Raw genomic sequence first — 20,803 nt, forward strand, 5'->3', positions numbered from 1 at the left:
TTTGTATTAAAATCTACATGTAAGCGTGCCATTGGATAGCAAAGAACAAGTGTATGCAAGTCATTGTTACCCACTCTCCCGGGAGTCCTCCCGATTCCTGGCCCGTTCGGTTAGTTGACTGTTGGGGGCGGGGCTTAATGACGTGTTTCAAGCGTCAGCGCAGCCACACCCCCTGCTCTAACAGGCCAAACTGACATGTTAGGGGGCCAAGTGACACGTCCCACTTTGCCACGCCCCCCCCCAAAAAAAAAAAATGCCATCGAGATCTCCAGATGGGAGATCTCAAAAATTGGCATGTATGATACAAGTAAGATACATAATAAAACTGCATTGTAAGTATAGTACAAATTAAGAACATCAAGATTTATGTATTTAGTGTTAACAAGAATTTTAAAAATACACATATTTCTTTATTATTTATTATATTATGAGTTGTTCATTTATTTTATAAAAAATTTTTTTTTTTGCATTTGCGGTGTGACTTTATATTGCACATATGCAGGTGCGTATCCTGCACTCTGTTAACATACGGCAAGTTACTATTAGGCAGAGCATAGTTACACCCAGATTCAAATCGAGAGGCATCTTTATCGGATTTGAATACGGGAGAAATTATGCTCGTTGTCCGTACTATTTTTTATTTTTACCACAATTTGCGTGCAAGTTGCGGTCGGACTTGAATCAGGCTCTTTTGTGTGTCCCTATTAAGAAAACTGTGGGGGGCACTTCAATATGTTGCTATGGGGACCACAAACGTCTAGCTATACCCCTGCATTCAACAATGTATTTGTATGGTGTTCACCCAAAAAATGGCCTCTACCTTATAACCTAGTGACCAGAATATGGGCTTTGCATTTTTATTTTATTTATTTATAAGATGGACACCAGATTTAAAGTTCTGCCTTATATTGTGGTCACCGGAATAAGGACCTTCATTACGACATCCCTCCAAACTGATCGATTTAGGTAGGATTTACACACATTTGTCCAGACTAGTGGGAAGTCAGTTCTTTCTCACTGGACTTTGCTGTGCATGACACATTAACGGTATCCACTTTTTTCCATAGCACGGCAATCTAATTCGAGCGTTATTTTCCGCATCTTTGCGCCGTTTTTGGCAATCTGAGTGAGCACCTGGTAATTTTATTGGATAAAGAACCTAGTTGAGCCTACAAGTAAGGCTGACACATCTGCCAACCTAACTCCTTTTGAGAGTGAGATAATACTCTGCTTCTGCTTTTAACTAATGTTTTCCACCTGTAATCACCTAATTACATTAACATTTATAACATCATTTAAATTCAACCCTGGTTATTGCCATTGGAAGATATGTATTAAAAGTACAGATAGGGTATTATCTCACTGTGAAAAGGATACAGGTTGGCAAAGTATGGACTGATCTGGTAAACTGAGCACTGGTACAAATATAACAAAACAATATCATTAACACAATGTGGTTTTTTTTCAGTTACATAAATGACACAGTTTAATACAACATAACATATTAAAATTGGTATGTTGATATGGTTACCTTTTTCTCTGCCTCTCTCACTCCCTTAGATACATTTTAAATTAGCTATAAATTACTGCTAACAACTAAGTATGTTAGCATACAGGAGTCTTCACACAAATGTGTTCATAACCTGAGACACGTTTGACGACCAATTACTAAATATTTATTCTTCTAGTGTTCGGACACGGGCTGACAACGCATGCGCAGTGATATCCCGACTTGTAGGGCCGAAGAGGCAGCGGCCTCTGCTGTCACTAGAGGTCGCAGCGTTGTTTATTATCTTTGTCTGCGGCAGACAGGGACATCTCAAATTTCCGGCCTCTTTAGCGTCCTTCTCACCCCGGGCAACCGAGAGAAGCGTCCATCAGACCGTGGCAACGGAAGGCACACTGAGGAGCAGAGATGGAGGACGGCAGACAGTCTCCCACTCTGCACCTGGACCTCCATAACTTTGAGGACTGTGGGGGCAGCCGCTATGTGCTGACCAGCCCTCGCTCCCTGGAAGCCTGTGCCAGGCTGGGGGTGAGGCCCGTGGATCTACTGCACAAGTCCTATGCTGAGGTGAGGGAAGAGAACTGGGGGGCCAGGAACCTGGAGGTCAGTGACCTGTATGAGACCCAGGAGAAGAAGCGCCTGAGGAAGCTGAGATTGTGCAGAGAGCTGAGGAACCAATTGCTGGAGAGCGACTATAAAATGCCCCATTCCACCCCGTCCACCCTCCAGAGAGGCCACCATTTGTCCCCCGCTGCCGCCTCGCTCCCCTGGGACCCCCAGAACACCAAATTCAAAGGCCAGAGAAGGGGAGACGAGACCCCGCGTAAAAGCCTGAGCCAAAGCGACCTGTTCCGCCCAGAGGTGGAGGTCAATCAGCTGGCCAGGAAGGTGGAGAAAGAAATCGGGTTGTCCGTGCCTGACAGAGATAAGAAGATTGCAGCCCTGATGTTACTCAAGCACCAGGAGGAAGAGACGTCCAAGCAGAGGATGCTGCAAGCTGAGCGAGCCTGGGAAGAGCTCAGGAGCAAAGAGCGGGTCATCAGAGCCGCCATGAGCAAGAAAGACCCCATCGACACACTGCAGAGCCGCCGAGGAAATCCCAAGGGCTCCAAACTGGAGTGGCAGCTGGGCACCAGCCGTTGTTTGCCCTCCCAGAATAACAAGAAGTTGTTGTCGGAACAAAAGATACTGCTGAAAGATGGTTTGAGGAAAGCCAGACAGGATCTAGAAAGTAAGAGACAAGTCCAAGAGGAGACAGAAGCTTCGTATGTAAACGGCGGAGACATGAGTAGTTGTCCGCTGGAGGAACGGATGATGCAGGCCATCGGTGCCAAAATGATCAAAGACTTCCAGAATAAGAAAAACATCCAAGTAAAAAATGAGTATGAGAAGCTAAGACATTCCAGGTTGAAAGAGGGGGTGGACAGCCAGGTGAAAGCAGAGGAGCGCTCCAAGAGGATATCCATCCAGCAGAAGGAGCGGAGGTTTCAAGAGCTCTATGAGCAGATTGTGGAGGAAAGAAATAAGGAATTACAAGAGAAAGCAACTCGGGAAGAGGAGCTGATACTCATGGCTAAGATCAGGGCCGAGCAACAAGAAAAAGTGCAGATGCAACACAAGAAAGTGCTGGCTCAATTAACTGACCGAAAGATTAAGCAGGCTTCAGATTCTTTAGGAAAAAGTAAACAGAATAAGGCTGAAAGGGCCCGGGAACTGAACTTCATCAAGGAGAGGACCCACCACCACTTAAAACAAAAAGTCCAGGAGGAGGAAGACAACCACAGGAAAGAAATAGCGCATCTTATTAGAATTAAAGACCAAAAGAGTGACAAACTGCTCAAGGAAAAAGAAGCCACAATTGAGCAAGGAAGAAAGATCGCCAGGGCTTCGTTTCATATTAGAGATAAAATTAGAGAGCAGACAAAAAGCAGAACCTTTGACCAAATGGCTCTTCAGGCACAGTTAAGTGCAAGTCTTCTAAAATCTATCCCGTAAAAAATGGTGTTTCTCAATTTCAAAGTGATGCAGTAGAATTAGACCCTGGCCAAAATGCATCCAAATCTGTTTGCACTAATTATTTTTATAGAGTGTTTACGTGTAATTAATCATACACATCATTTTTTTTATCTCTGATTGTCTGAGGCCACATACCCACCAGTGTCAGTTTTGTGCATTGTACTAGAGTTTTTCTATCTGTGGCTTTCTAGCTTGTGTGGAACTAGAAGTCCCAGCCAGTGGCATGCTGGGACTAGTAGCTCCACAGCAAATGCAGAGTTTAATACTTATTGCAGATATCTAATATCTCTGAATGGGTCATGTTTACTAAATTGACTTAATTCAGAATTTATATAGCAATGCAACAAGCATTATGTATTACAGTTTATTAACAGACTTGAGATATATTTTTTACATCTAGATGTTAATTACTAATTATATATAGAGAATTGGACTAGTTCTTATTACTATTGCCCATTTCAGCCAAAAATTAGTTCTTTAAAATGTTCCTTTGATAATTGGAATCTTAAATAGTTCCTCTGTCAGTTCAAAATGAGTTGGTGTCACACATGCATTTTAGAGGCAAATTATGTCTGTTGCTGAATAAGCCCAGAACATTTTTTTTTTTAATACTTCAACAGGTTTTTACAGCTTGTGTGTAACTGGCTAAATCAGTGTTTCCCAAACCCAGTCCTCACGGCCTCCTAACAGTGCAGGTTTTCCAGGTGACAAGGGAGATAATTACACCACCTGTGGTTCTGTTACAATGTGTCAGTCAGTAATGACTACACCTGTGCTCCAGCAAGGAGATATGGAAAACATGCCCTGCTGGGTTTCTCTGAGGACTGGGTTTGGTAAACACTGTAACTCTATGCACCCTGCAGACTGTGCTAGTTGTGCTTTATAGATCTAGCACAGTTTTTCCCAAACCCAGTCCTCAGGGCTCCCTAACAGTGCAGGTTTCCCATATCTCCTTGCTGGAGCACAGGTGTATTCATTACTGACTGACACATTGTAACAGATCCACAGGTGGTCCTAATTATGTCACGTGATCCAGAAAACCTGCACTGTTGGTGAGCCCTGAGGGATTCTAGCAGTTCAGCACAAGTGTTAAATGGCGACTCTGTCCGATTTGTCCCCTAGCGTGTGTGCAGCCAAATTGGACAAAGATTAGCCTGTATATGGGAATCCTAAATCTATTTAATGATTTACACCTAGCAGCCTTTTCAGTGTCAGAATTGGCTGATGGCTGAGAGTAATAGCTTGTACTAATTTGCATAGCAAAATGTATGTACAATATCAAACCTCTTATTCTTTAAATGTAACAACTAATGTGGTGCCAAAACATGGGAGTCCCTGGTATGGGACCTGCCACAGTCCTGCTTATTGGGGAGAGGTCTGCTGGTGACTAAAAACTAAGTTTGTGGCAAATTAAAAATAATTGAACTTTGCTATTTAATTATAAAATGAGACATATTTTGATTATATTGTTTTGCTTCTCAGTATTTACTTAATGGAGTGCATTATCTTCCTTTACCTGTAGATGTCGCTGCTGCTCTCGCTGTCTGAGTAAAGCATTAGGCTGTTGGCAGTAGAGCAAATCAGATCACCCGCAGGTTATAGATTAACAAAAGAATGCATTTAATTGAGGTGTTGCTGGTTTTTGATTGGTGTATAGCAAAGCAATGTTCGCACTCTTATTACCCTTGTTTTAATCACTGGGAATTGCTTTACAATACACACATTTTTACAGTAAGGTGATTTAACCACTTTAAAATGTAGTATGCATATAGAGACGATGGTTGTTGTATAGGAATAGGCCGTTGGAGAACTCTTGGTAGCCAAGGTAACTAAAAGTGTTTTCTTGTCAATTCTAGGGTTACATTTCTATGGATCTCAATAAGTGCAGCTCTTAGACGGCCACTAAGTATTGTGAATAATTTATATTTATGTTCAAAGACCTAGTGGTTCGCTATTTTATATAGACAACCCTTTGCACAAAAGTCTACATTTTTAGTGTTCTCTTCTCTTGGAATAATTACCCGTACAAAGTACTGCTGCTCTTGTTGTTGCTATAATTAATATCACTCAGTCTTAATGGCTTATTACTTTTCTGGAAACGATATGTGTTTGTAGTGTCAATAATGAGCTGATAGTACCCTTAATACCACAAAGACCCAGAAGGAAGTGTGTGTGTATATATATATATATATATATATTTTATTAATGTGTTTGAAACATTACATCACTCAGAAATGCTCCTTAAAGGTGAGATAATTATGACCTCCTTCATTAAACGATATCATAAACACACTCACAAATGCTAATGAGCTCTTTACATAACCAAAGAGTCTGTGAAAAGAGCAACGGATTTCGCCAAAGTGATCCCATGCCGTTCCTTTGGTAGTGATAACGTCACTGAGCGACCCACTTACCAGCTGTTACATGTAATCTGGCCTCACATAGGACCCTCATTAATACAACATACAGACGCTAAAATCTCCTCTGTGGCCATTCACGCTAAGCCGTGCGATGATCCATCCACATACTGACTGATCTGCTTCAATCTGCAGCTAGGGGTTATATTTACTAAACTGCAGGTTTGAAAAAGTGGAGATGTTGCCTATAGCAACCAATCAGATTCTAGCTGTCAGTTTGTAGAATGTGCTAAATAAATGATAGAATCGTGTTGCTATAGGCAACATCTGCACCTTTCAAACCCGCAGTTTAGTAAATATACCCTTAAGTGTGGAATCCATTTGTGCAACACTATCAAAGCTATCCATGTGTTATATAACAACAACGAATAACCTGTGTGGTGTTAGGAGACTTTCAGTGTGATATATAGATTATATTTAAAGCAATAGTAAAGTCCCATCTTCTGGCACATATATTGTGGTTTACTATTTAAATCTATTTTGGTAGCTGGAATCACCAGATCAGTTAGAGGAGAGATGATTGTTTTAAATTAGAAGTGATTAAAATCTCTCCCAGTTTTCTCTGTTATAGAGATAGGTATTATCTTAATCTCAGTGGCTGCTTTTGTAATATTTAATCAGTGTACACTGAAAGGAAATTTGGGGAATATTAGTGACTTGCCATTTATTTTAATGAGTGTTTAACAATTATTGTTGTTTCATTTTGTGCTTTTAGTATTACATTTTATAAGATTTCATTGATAGGCGGACTTAGTGTGTTTTTTATATTTTTGTATTTTTTTTATTTTTTTCTATTACTCTGTTAGTAAGAGGCAGGAGCTGGTCTACATTTCCAGATTTCACAAGGTAACTACTATAGAGGTTTTGTGCCAACGGCATACACGGTGGTTCCAAATCAATAAAACGGAGAAATACTTTAATGCAGTGTCGGCTAACCTGTGACACTCCAGGTGTTGTGAAACTACAAGTCCCAGCATACCCTTCTAGCAATAAGCAGCTATATATTGGCAAAGCATGCTGGGACTTGTAGTTTCACAAACACCTGGAGTGTCACAGGTTAGCCAACACTGCTTTAACCTGACGTTTTATCTGAAAAGCATGCAGCACCTACAGAACATTTTGCTTAATGGTAATCGTTACATTTGCTCTAATATATCCATTCTGGCTATTCTATATAATTGTTTCTGCAACTCAATAACAGCAAAAAGCTACTTCATCTAAGGACAGTGAACCTGTCATATCATTTTTGTTTCTGGGTAAAACATGTATCAGTATTTTAGTTCAATACAGTTTTAGATATTGCTAAATTCCCTTTGTGTTCTGTTTGTATGATAAATATATTTTTTAATTCTATTTATATATATATAAATATATAGCTATGTGATATACTGATATTTCTAGGTGATTGTAACATGTAGATTGTTTTCTATAATATTGAAGTTATTTTCAGAAATATATTTTTGTAAGTTTGACATGTGAACAACAAAATAAATGTTTCCCAATTTACACTTTTGAAGTTGTTGTGTAATTATGTAGAATTAAAATAGAGCTAAAAGGAACGTGATTTAAACCACAATATACAGTCTCAAAGTGCGTTTATGACCCTACTCACCAAATGTATTTTAGTATCTGTTGTATAATTAGGCGTAGGGATATTTTATTGGATACCTCTTTGATGATTCATATATCATGGTCTGTTCTTAGTGTCTGTATAAAGCTGGGTACACACTACAGGGTGTTCAGTTGATTATCGGGCCAATTACACAATAAATGACCGTTCGACCCGATATCGCATTAGTGTGTATGCTTCAACGATAAACGATTATTGTTCCAAAGAACATTGTATCGTTTCATTTGATTTTTAAACTGGACTAAAAATCTCTATAAATGATGGAACGAGGTCGGGCAAATTCTGCAGTGTGTAAGCACTCAGGATCTGCAGTGTCCATAGATCTCTATGCAGTGTGTAAGCACTCAGGACCGGCAGTGTCTATAGATCTCTATGCAGTGTGTAAGCACTCAGGACCGGCAGTGTCTATAGATCTCTATGCAGTGTGTAAGCACTCAGGACCGGCAGTGTCCATAGATCTCTATGCAGTGTGTAAGCACTCAGGACCGGCAGTGTCTATAGATCTCTATGCAGTGTGTAAGCACTCAGGACCGGCAGTGTCTATAGATCTCTATGCAGTGTGTAAGCACTCAGGATCTGCAGTGTCCATAGATCTCTATGCAGTGTGTAAGCACTCAGGACCGGCAGTGTCCATAGATCTCTATGCAGTGTGCAGAGTCCCCATCTTTTCAGCCGACAGTTATGACAGATGAAGAGAACAGATCTGAAGGTAAATCGTAACTTTCAAGGATCCTTAAACCACCATTGTGATAATCGGCTGTTGTGTGATAGGCCAGAGTTAAAGGGCCTTTAATCACTGCATGCTACCACTACTATCATACCACAGGCTGACGGGGCTTCAGTAAGAAGATTGGCTTAGTAACAGGAGGTCAACTTTGTTTGGTCCCCTGATCGTGTAAGTGCACTAGCTGAAGATGGGCCCCTTGTTTCAGGGATTCTAAGGACTATATTTATCAACCGATGGTTATGAAAAATCGCAGATTCTCTGAAATTTGCTGTCATTTTTTAAAAACTGCAATTTTATTAAAGACAAAGCCCATCCAGGTTTTTCATAACTGCCCCTTGATAAATATACCCCTACAGCTTTCGAAATTGTGGACAGAGGTTGGATATATAATAATGAGAAGAGATATGTACTCCCTTACGCTGGCCCCACCGCTGATACTGAGTAAATGGCTCATATTGGAGTGTCATTGGGCCCAAATTGGCCATAATGTTCCTTTCAAAATTCCTATGATCATTTTCGTACATGTTGGTGAATGTGCTCGGAGGATGACTGTTATTGGCTGATGTGTGCGGATGTCTTCCCACCACATCAAGGGGCTTCCGCGACGCAGGAAGTGGTTTGGCCACTCGACCTCAAACTTGATGAGCTGGATCTCATTCGGTTTGGCTAACTGAACAGTAATTCTATTGCTAAGACGTAGCGTTAGGATGGCAGCGTGTGGCCAACTTTAATGTACATCGGTCCTTTAAAGATACCCTACCATCCAGTAGATACATCTTACTAACCTTCTCAAAGCCGCAGCCAAACACCAGCGAGGTGTGGGCGAGAGGACCAATAACAACTATCACGAGATAGCAGCCTGTGATTGGTTGCTCCGCTCAGACAACCGAACCAACATTTTATAGTGGCAAAAGGAAATATATATATATAATTATAAACCTCCGTCACCCACAACTATCAAAACGGAAGAGGTCCAAACTTCATGACCCTGCCATGATTGTTCCATCCTGACAGTTAGTGCAGGGGGTGGTCCTTTCTTTAAACTGTACTAAGAGGATTATTCTGTAAAAGTATATTAGCCAAAAAGTAAGATGAGTGTTCTACTGACTGGTTTAACGCGCTTCTATCTGCAGATAACAAACTAGCGGTGTCCTCCGCAGCTTTAGAACCTCGCGGAACGCCTCTCGCTCAACCTATGCTGTAATTCCAGTCTATGACACAAGTTTTGCGACAATGAGTAAAGGTAATTGTGGTGTTAGTGTGGTTGTGAGCTGCGTACAACTACATCATCATCATCATTTATATAGCGCCAACATGTTCCGTAGCGCTTTACAATTTTGGACAAACACAGTAAACTAATAAACAAACTGGGTAAAACAGACAAAGAGGTGAGAAGGCCCTGCTCGCAAGCTTACAATCTATGGGACAATGGGAGTTTGATACATGAGGTTAAGTCTACATTTTGCATTTCGGCCTGGCCAGACTGTAAAGGTAAAAGTGACTCATAAGCTAAATGATGATCCTGTCACACAACAATGTTGGTCAAGCGGTAGTTGTCTTGTGTGAAATTGTGTAACGGGTGGTAATAGGGTAATGTAGTGAGGTTAAGAGGGTGGTTGAGGAATATTATAAGCTTGTCTGAAGAGGTGGGTTTTCAGAGAATGCTTGAAAGTTTGTAGACCAGAGGAGAGTCTTATTGTGCGAGGGAGAGAATTCCATAGAATGGGTGCAGCCCGAAAAAAGTCCTGGAACCGGGAATGGGAGGATGTAATGAGGGTGGATGAGAGACGCAGATCTTGTGTAGAACGGAGTTGCCGAGTTGGGAGATATTTTGAGACAAGAGAGGAGATGTATGTTGGGGCAGCTTTGTTGATGGCCTTGTAGGTTAGTAAAAGTATTTTATATTGGATTCAGTAGAAAACAGGCAGCCAGTGTAGAGAAATACAGAGTGATTCAACAGAGGAATAATGATTTGCAAGGAAAATCAATCTTGCAAAATAGATCGTAGGGGTTTGAGTATGTTTTTGGGAAGACCAGTAAGGAGGGAATTGCAATAGTTGATGCGGGAGATGATGAGTGCATGAATTAAGGTTTTTGCAGTGTCTTGCGTGAGATATATGCGTATTCTGGAAATGTCCTTTAGATGTATGTAGCAGGATTTAGATATAGAGTCAATGTGGGGAACACATTCCATTTTGTGTGTAACTACCCCGCACACATCCCCAAACAAACTACAATCTATATACAGCACATGGTACGTGCGCTGCCCTTTTATAAGTAGGACCAGCAGTGAAGCTATGAAACAAGTTTAAGGCATTCGAAGTAGTTGATTGCAACAAGGATTGTCTGTGAGCGATACACAAAATATGTCATTTATTATGTGGTTTTATACATTATTTGTATTAAGAAATAATTGTTAACTATTCCTTCTGGTCTTGTTGTGGCACTTAAGGTGCAAACTGACTGTTAACATCTCCTACTGTACTTGTAACAGGAACCCGCTTTGCTCAACCATGTTGCACTGTGGGGGAGGGTGTTTCCAGGCGCTCCACAACTAAGTTGTGCAAAATAAGGTGATGGATGCAAATAGATAAAGCTGAATATTATGGTAGGTGTATGTACAAATAAATTGACCAGTGTATTTTAGTTTATAAAGCGTGGTGCAGGGATTGTGTGTGGTAGTGGTGGTGTAATGCTGCTTAATTCCTGAGAAATATGCAATAGCAATACAAATAGTACTTGTGTTGGGTGAATATATAACAAGTCCTTGCTGGATTTGCACTTTGTCTTTACAAAAGGCTGGTTCTAAGAAGGTGCTGCTTTCAGTGTTACAGCGTCACTGTGATAACCGTTTCACTGTATCTCACACTATAGAAAATTACTTCAGAGGCGATTTTTATAATGATTTCACCCACAAAGGTCCCGATGAGCATGCCGATCCCTGTGTACACACCTACAGGATTTACCTTCAGATCTGTGATCCTCATCTGTCATAACCATCTGCTGAAAAGATGGTGACTCTGTACACTCTACAGATATCTGCCTACACTGCTGGTGGTTAGTGTGTACACACTGCCACATTTACCCGACATCGTTCATCGCGATTTTTAGGAAGTTTATAAAACCAAATCAACAGATACGTTGTGCTTTGGTACAATAAGACATGATCGTAGGCGCAAACACAGTAATGTGATAAATGGCCAAACGGTCGTTTATTGTGTGATCTAATTGCATCAGTGTGTACCCAGCTTTAACATGCAGTATAGATACATTCTCATTGCTATTACCCATTTCTCTGTAAGAAGAATCACTCGGTATCACACCGACTCTGCCACAAGCAATACCCAGACTACACTTTATAAAAGGTAAAGTACACTAGTTCGTTTATTTGTACACTGACCATAACGTTACAATTTACTTATTTGTGCCCTTGGCTTTATTCTATGTCAATTTTAAACAAGTGGTTGGAGTTCCAATTATGTCCAGACAGACAGCATATAGATCCCTGTACAAGGGCAGCGCAAGTAGATCTAAAACCAATACTCCACTCCAACTAATGTAATAAACAGATTAACACACACAACATTGCCACATCTAATAGAGGACATAATGTACATGGGGTTAAACTGAGCCGTACTTTAGGTGAAAAAAAATGAAAAGTCTATTGTATTGAGGTTAATCCTATGATATAGTAGGAGGCTTCGAAGTGACATTTCCAATCGTGCTCATTGGTCTTGGCGCTGTATGACTGTCGGAGAACCAAGGTCTCGTCTAGGTTGCAGAGGTGACCTTGATATACGAGGGGTGGACCATCCAAACCGCACCGGTGCAAAACCAAAGCAATTTGCTGTGCGTAGCGGCTGCCCTTGGTAATTGCCCTCCACCATTACCCTGTAGAAGTGACAGATAATTATGTCCTTATTACAGTTACCTGGTAATTTCAGTATGTTGCTGGTTCTTGTATCCAATCACGCATAGCACTGTAATTTTAATTAGAATGAGAGGTAGTTATGTATAATTAGAGAGTTAGTGTGTTCATGATTCATACAGTTTAACCTCATCTACAAATGCTGAGTATAAGATTCCTGCAGAATCAGTGCCAAGGTCTATATCCAATATGTTTAAAATGATTAATCAGGCCGGGCTGTCCTTCTTCCTCAATCTGAAAAACAGATGACTGAGGTTACCCACTCAGGGCCGCCGAGGGGGGGGGGGGGGGGGTACATTTTACCCGGGTCCGGGCTTATTTTTTTCCGCAGGGGGCGGGCCATCAAGATCGTTGGTGGGGGGAGCTGGAACAAAAAATAAATAAATAAATAATAAATCATACTCACGTGACCGCGGCGCCGCGTCCCTCCTCTCTTCTCTGCTCCATTCACGCTGACTGTCGGGCATGACGTCATCAAGTCACGCCCGTCGGTCAGTGAGGAGCGCCGCAGCCAGACAAGACCAAGGCAGAAGAAAGAAGAGAAGAGAAGGAAAGAAAGAAGCTGACAAAAGGTAAGGAAAGAAACGGAGATGCAAGAGGGGAAACAGAAAGGGACATTACTATAAAGAAGAGGGAGTAAAAAAACGGAGGAGAGAGGCTGAGAGTGAAAGAAAAAGGGGAGAGAAGCTGGGATTAAATAAAAAAGGGGAGAGAAGCTGGGATTAAATACAAAATGGGAGAGAAACTGAAATTAAATAAAAAAGGGGAGAGAAACTGAGATTAAATAAAAAGGGAGAGAAGCTGAGATTAAATAAAAAATGGGAGAGAAACTGAGATTAAATAAAAAGGGGAGAGAAGCTGAGATTAAAAAAAAAAGGGGGGAAAGCAGCAAGAAGGGCGCAGTGTGAGCATAAGGGGGCACAGTGTAGTTGTGAAGAAGGGGCACAGTAATGTGTGTGATGGCACAGGGGGCTTGTTGCAATGTAATGTGTGTGAGGTAGGTGGTGGCTAATTAATGGGCGCTATTTTGTTTGTATGATGATGGTGAGGCAATTTAATAGTGGGGACTATTAATTTAAGATGGGGTGGTTTGGGGGCTATTGAATATGGGGGTGAGTTTAGGGAGAATGAGGTCTATTTATTAAATGTGACTATGAGTTATTTAATGGCAGTGATGGTTGCGGGAAATAGGTATTACTGGGGCTGTTTGCAGGAAGGGAATAGGTTTATTTATTAAATGTGAATACTATTATTTTAATGTTGGGGCTGGAGGAAGGCCTAATTATTAATCGTGGGTGCTATTGATTTAACGCCGGGGCTGGCTGTAATTTTCTAAATGTAGCCATTTTTTTTCTCCAAATAGGTCCTTCAACATTCCAGGATCCGGACAAGCCACAACTAAAGAAACCAGCAGCCACAGGTGGAGAAAGTGAGAAGAACAGGTAGGAGAGAGCAGGAGATTGTTGTGAAATGTTGTGATTCTAGTAGGGACAATACCAATTTTTGGTGAGTGTTGTGCCCAATGTAAGGTGCAGGCCAAGACTGAACTGTTTGTGTACACACTGCATTCTTTCTATACTACACTGTGGTGCTAGATGTCCTGAAAGTCAGGAGTGCTTGGACATATGTGACGCTCTGGCGGATTGAGAGCCTAGTGATTTTGATGTTAGCCACGCCCCAATGGCACATTTGCCACACCCCCAAATGCATGACCACACCCCTGAAAAAATTTGCGCCGCCTATAGGGGGTGGGGGGATGAATTTGTTGTACCGGGGCCCTGAATTCCTCTTGGCAGCCCTATACCCACTACCAAACAATCTACGTAATGCCTGTTCCGTGCTGTCCTCCCCCCACCCCTGTCTCCTTCCTTTCCCTTCACTACCTTCTCTTTCTCCTTTGTCCCCAAAATTCTGTTTCCATGACAGCATTGTTTGTTCCTAAATGTTTTTATTTGGACCTTGTATATGCTGCCTTTCTCATTTCCTATAGTGTTTGTATTTATAACGTGTCCTCTCCAAATAAAGAGTTTTTGGGGGAAAGAATGGAACAGTTTTTGGCAAAGCAATTAATATTACGTCTTCCTGCTCCGAGCAAGAAGTGTGATGTATTATATTTATCTTACACCGCCTTACCTCACAACTGTCCTGATTTCAGTGGGACAGTCCCGATTTTAGACGTTTGTCCCGCAGGTGGTAAAGTCGTGAGTTATGTAATGGGCTGTACAGCTCTAGGCAGTGCTCTGGGGGGTGTGGCCACATACATTAGGTGTATGCCCGGTGCTTTGTCCCAGTCCCACGTTCGTTAAGGAATTTAGATTGCAAGCTCCAATGGTGCAGGGACAGATGTGAGTTCTCTGTACAGCGCTGTGGAATTAGTGGCGCTATATAAATAGCTGATGATGATCTACAAACTGTCCTGAAATCAGGATCTGCAGGTCTGTCCCGCGTAACTTGTGACAGATGATTGCTATGCATGTACTCATTCAGCAGTACTGAGAGCTGGCAGCTGATGTCACAGGATGTGTATCAGGATCACACTGAGCATGCTCCTGCCAGTACCTGGCATATTGACTCTCTCATTAATGTGCATATTCATAGCTGCACGGAGATGCCGGATTTCATGCTGGCATATAGAAAAGGTGAATATGAAGGAAACTAGACAGAGGTGACACATAGTAAATATAAGCGTGTTTAGTTATATATATATATGTTTAAAAGGCAGCTTTGTGTCAGTCATAGATGCCTACTCTCCCGGAATGTCCGGGAGACTCCCGATGTTTTTTGGAGTTCTCCTGGGCTCCCGGAGGAGCAGTGCAAGCTTCCGCAGCCTGGTGTGGAAGCTTAGCCTTTGGTGAAGTGGGGGCAGGGCTAAACGCGTCATCCTGTTTGACAGGGGGAGGGGCCTAACATCACAATCCCTGTGGCCGCACCCCCATGATGGAGTCCCAACCCGGACATCATGACCCCAAAGTTGGCAAGTATGGTGTCAGCGACATGTCTGCTTTAAAGGGCTCGCGGACCTCCAAGGTCCATTGATAAAGTCACCCCCCCCATGAATTCCTGGTCCAATATCCAACACAACCCAATGATTATATCACATAACACAGATGCCTGAACTATATGTACATCCCCCTTACCCTCATTATCAGATCTGATTGCTCCCTAAATTAATATTAAGCCATAAGCTGGGAGCCCTGCAGATGAGTTTTATAGTGGTCACATGTGCAGCTGCTTCCCCTCTATATTGTTAGAACTCATATGTATGTAAAGAAGTCATATACAGTATATCATTAATGTATAATATTATATCTATAAGTCATTACAATATATCACATGTAATTTCACACATCTATGTAAGAGAATATCTAGGCCTGTATTAATAAATGTTAGTGATCATCATCAGTTATTTAAAGAGCGCCACTAATTCTGCAGCGCTGTACAGAGAACTCACTCACATAAGTCCCTGCCCCATTGGAGCTTACAGTCTAAATTCTCAAACACACACATTTACTTTGATAGCAGCCAATTAACCTACCAGTATGTTTTTTGGAGTGTGGGAGGAAACCGGAGCACCCGGAGGAAACCCACGCAAACATGGGGAGAACATACAAACTCCTCACAGATAAGGCCATGGTCGGGAATCGAACGCATGACCCCAGAGCTGTGAGACAGATGTGCTAACCACTAGGCCACTGTGCTAATATTATGTTCAATAATGTCAATACATGAATACGACACAGGAACTTCATTTTAATATATGATCTTGTGGACTAAATCCAGACTGGCACATACTGATGCTGGATTAAGGCTCTTTTTAGAAATGACATAGTAGTACATAGGAACCCTGGTATACATTTCGGTAATGATTTTATATGATCTGATATAGGATTACAACCCTTTGTGAGTATGTGCATCATGTACACAATAAGAGTCCGATGGCTGCTGGTAAAATAGAGCTCTAAGTTGTATACTGGTCATTAGATGGTTGCTGTATATTGGATAGATGGGGTTCTGTATAATAAAGCTCGTTATTATAGGCTGAATACATAGAACCCACTTTTCTTATCTCTTTATTTTTGATCTGTATCTTTTAAGTTTACTCTGCAGCGACCTGGGAGATGTCGTTGCAGACAATTTCATATATGGGTTACAGGCTACAGTTCAGCGTTTGGAAGATTAGAACCAGCAGGTGGCGCTGTCCCCACACTTGTCAACAAAGATCAGCACATTGTAAACAATCCTATAGGATCACACATAGGGGCATATTCAATTGTCCTCGTTACTTGCAAAAGTAATGCAGCTTACGAACTATTACCGTAAAAGTGCCCGTAATTACTGTTATTACGGTGCCTTTAACGCCAGCTTTCAGCTCAGGGAGCTGCGAGCTGAAATCCGGCTTAGAATTACTGTAATACCGGTAATACTCTTAACGCTGCGTTACTTTTGCGAGTAACACGGACAATTGAATATGCCCCATAGACTTTCTGACAAGTGTTCACATTGCATCAATCTCAGTGTGGCCGGCAGCCTTCATGCTTGGTACTTAGTACATTTTGCTGCAGGTAGGTAGAACACTCGTTCAGGAAAAAGTACAAGAATTTGTATTTTAATAGGTATTGGTTATTCCTGTGTACATCACCTTAAAGTTTCACGCTGTATAGAGAACTCAAATCAGTCCTATTATCATACTACACTATTTTCTCTCCCCTTTTCTCATATACATCTATGATGGTTTGGAGACCTTTTGATGAATGATTTAAGAATTGAAACACAAAGCATCAATATGAACTCTTAAATATAAGGACTCGAGTATACGGAAAGTGTCATTTGATTCATATATATGTATGTCAGACCTTTTTTTCATATTACTGCCTTATCTCTAGGGCATACTTGCCAACTTTTCCTTGTTGGCTTCAGGGAGATCCCGGGGGAGGTGGGGGTGGGTGTGGGGGTGGGGCTTGACAAATAGCATCATGATGACACAATTTTTGACACAATATTTGCGTCATTAAGCCCCACACTACTTATCTATTGCAGGGGCGAGAACCGGGAGGTTGCCCTGCACTCCCGGGAGGTCTCCCAGACATTCCGGGAGAGTAGGCAACTATACGTTAAAGATAAGCAGCTAATGAATCTCTAGAGACTGAAGTGTCTTTTACATTTCTGTCTCCATTACTGAAGTCATGTTGTCTTACCTGTCAGTCTTTGATTAAATCTTGGTCTCCATGAAAATGGCCACCTCCATAGGCATCAATACATGGACATAGGACACAGTTTCTGAACTGTGTCATCATGCCACAGATGGTGAAGCCAACCACGTCTTGTACTGGCTCAGCATCAGGGAGAATGCCAGACTCTTCAGGGAGTGAGGGAGATCACCCCTATTTCAGGGAGTCTCCCTGACATTCAGGGAGAGTTGGCAAGTATGCTCTAGGGCGGCGGTTCCCAAACTGGGTGCCGCGGCGTTAAGTGTTTTCAATAAAAAATAACAATACACTGTGTGGAGAAATCTCTCTGTATCTTTTTATTTTGCATGAGCAATTAATAGAAAAGAGGATCGTTATATTGAGGACAGGTGAATCTCTATGTAAATCCTTGTAAGTACATTCATAATTGGGTATCATGGAACTCTACTGGGCCAAGAAGAATATACAGGATCTCTCACCATTGAAGAGGTATTATCAAGTCCTTTTTTTTTTTTTTTTTTTAGTTTTTTAAGTACATTCACATAGGGGTGAGTGGGATCCACAGGGGGTGGGAATATCAACACATATACGTTTGTCCGAAACGTTTGCTCTAAATACTACACTACATTATTCCTCTTTCTTTTTTTTTTTTTTTCATATGTTCGCATCCATTCAGGATTAATGAAGACAGAACACCACTGTGGGAGTTTTTGGATGAGCTTTAATTTCATATTGTAGCAGATAGAATGTCCCACTTTCAGATATGTTCATAAACTCCTATACCGTGGTGCGAGGGTCACAGAGCCATTGTTCATTCATCTTGTGCGTTTCAGTATATTTAAGGATCGGAGTTATCTTTTTTTTTTTAAGTGACTAGGGCAGCAGTTCCCAGGAGCGCTTGCAGGGTATTGCAGGTACGCTAAAGCCATGCTTGCCCACTGTCCCAGAACATCCGGGAGACTCCTGAATTCCGGGTAGGTCTCCCGGCCGAGCAGGTTACTCTTCCGCATCCTGTCCACTTCCTAGTGTTGATGCAATTTACTTCATTTTGCCCCCCCTTCCCGAGTAAATAGACATGATTGTATCAATGTGATGGGACCAAATAACGCGTTTCGCAGAGCCCTACCACACGCCACAGTCATTCTTCACTTCCCCTCTGGGATCTCCTGGAAGGTCAAAACAAAAAGTTGACAAGTAGGACTAGGTAATTTATACAGTAACAGACATACACCAGTACATGTGAATAACCATCATATCTTATAAATGCTTCAGTACCTCTACATTTATATACCAATATTGCGTGGGGGAAGGGGAACAGCATGCTATTAAGTTAACATTACCTATAATATGCCCACCTGGGACCTCCAACACTACCTGTACACCGCTTCCGGTCTGTGGCATCTGACGGTAGGCATTGGGCAGCTATGGCAGACGGCACCTGTGCCAGCTTGGATGGTGGTGTTGTGTATTGTACACAGCAGCCGATTCAATTGGACACTGCTTCTATTCCGTGAACCAGACTGCACTCTCCAAGATCATCATCACCATTTATTTATATAGCGCCACTGATTCCGCAGCGCTGTACAGAGAACTCATTCACATCAGTCCCTGCCCCATTGGAGCTTACAGTCTAAATTCCCTAATATACACACACACAGAGAGAAAGACTAGGGTCAATTTTGATAGCAGCCAATTAACCTACTAGTATGTTTTTGGAGTGTGGGAGGAAACCGGAGCACCCGGAGGAAACCCACGCAAACACAGGGAGAACATACAAACTCCACACAGATAAGGCCATGGTTGGGAATTGAACTCATGACCCCGGTGCTGTAAGGCAGAAGTGCTAACCACTGAGCCACCGTGTTGCCCATGTAAGCGTGGCTGAACTGGGAGACGGATGTAGGGATTAAGGAAGGTTCGAAGGGAAGAGACTAAATATGTCAGCCTGGTTAAGATAGACAATCTCTTTATCCACTCTTCATGTCTGAAAATATCACTTTTATTACCAATGTACCAAAAGAAGGAACCAAATCTCTCTGCAGTGGATTGACGAGGGCATGGTGAAACTTCATCATCATCATCATCACCATTTATTTATATAGCGCCACTGATTCCGCAGCGCTGTACAGAGAACTCATTCACATCAGTCCCTGCCCCATTGGAGCTTACAGTCTAAATTCCCTAATATACACACACACACAGAGAGAAAGACTAGGGTCAATTTTGATAGCAGCCAATTAACCTACTAGTATGTTTTTGGAGTGTGGGAGGAAACCGGAGCACCCGGAGGAAACCCACACAAACACAGGGAGAACATACAAACTCCACACAGATAAGGCCATGGTTGGGAATTGAACTCATGACCCCGGTGCTGTAAGGCAGAAGTGCTAACCACTGAGCCACCGTGTTGCCCATGTAAGCGTGGCTGAACTGGGAGACGGATGTAGGGATTAAGGAAGGTTCGAAGGGAAGAGACTAAATATGTCAGCCTGGTTAAGATAGACAATCTCTTTATCCACTCTTCATGTCTGAAAATATCACTTTTATTACCAATGTACCAAAAGAAGGAACCAAATCTCTCTGCAGTGGATTGACGAGGGCATGGTGAAACTTGAGGTTCTATCACAGCTGGGGTTACAGGTATCTTAATTCCACATCACATGTTCATATGATTTTGCTTTCTGTAAAATGTCAATATATTCCAAAATAAAATATTCCATGTGTTCCTTTATACTTAAAGCTTCCCCTGGGCTAAATGCGTTGTACTAAAGAGAAGCCTGGAATTTAGGGGAAAGCTAAGTATGACAAAAATGTTATAGAGGAACATACAAAAAAAAATATTGCAAGGTAAACAATGGATATTTTTCTAATGCAATACAAAGTTGAAATACATCCAACAAAAATGGAAGTTACAATTACACTTTATAGTTTTCTTGAAGAGAAAAGAAATTCCATATGCATTGTACTTTTCCTTCTGTCTGACACTCGTGTATTTTGTGACATGTTTAAATGATCTGGGCCCCAGGAGACTGTCAGAGTGTTGTATACCGATAAGTGATCGCGCTGTAACAGCCAGTGTTAGATTTCACACGTCTGTGCTGCAAATGTGGACATTTAACCAGTTATTCAACCTGCAGAACTTTTGGACACCGTCCAAATGAACATAACAGGTGGAATTTATAGATTAAATATAATGGTCTCCGACCAACATGGCAATACGTGGCTTTTCCAGCTTTCTCCGCTGGCTGGGCATGCTGGTACTTGTAGTTCCACAACAGGTAGAAGTCAGAGGTTTCCCAAGCCTGGTCTACAGCATAGACTGCTACAGTACCAATATATAATCCACAATCCAACCATTTAAAATACCATCAAGATTTTTTTCTCTTTTAATA

The 20,803-nt window shown here is 41.7% G+C and overlaps 1 protein-coding gene across 1 annotated transcript; it reads left to right on the forward strand.

The window, feature by feature from the left end:
- Positions 1–1,836: 1,836 nt before the first annotated feature.
- On the forward strand, positions 1,837–7,405 carry CCDC185 (coiled-coil domain containing 185). The gene has a single exon (XM_075204313.1). It carries the CDS (start codon positions 1,916–1,918, stop codon positions 3,500–3,502), a length of 1,587 nt encoding a protein of 528 aa, XP_075060414.1. The 5' UTR covers positions 1,837–1,915; the 3' UTR covers positions 3,503–7,405.
- The last annotated feature ends 13,398 nt before the right edge of the window (positions 7,406–20,803 follow it).

This window comes from Mixophyes fleayi, chromosome 3, assembly GCF_038048845.1.
Source record: "Mixophyes fleayi isolate aMixFle1 chromosome 3, aMixFle1.hap1, whole genome shotgun sequence".
In the NCBI taxonomy this organism is placed as follows: domain Eukaryota; kingdom Metazoa; phylum Chordata; class Amphibia; order Anura; family Limnodynastidae; genus Mixophyes; species Mixophyes fleayi.

Coding starts and splice junctions, on each gene's coding strand:
- CCDC185 (XM_075204313.1), top strand. CDS start 1,916: ATGGAGGACGGCAGACAGTCTCCCACTCTGCACCTGGACCTCCATAAC.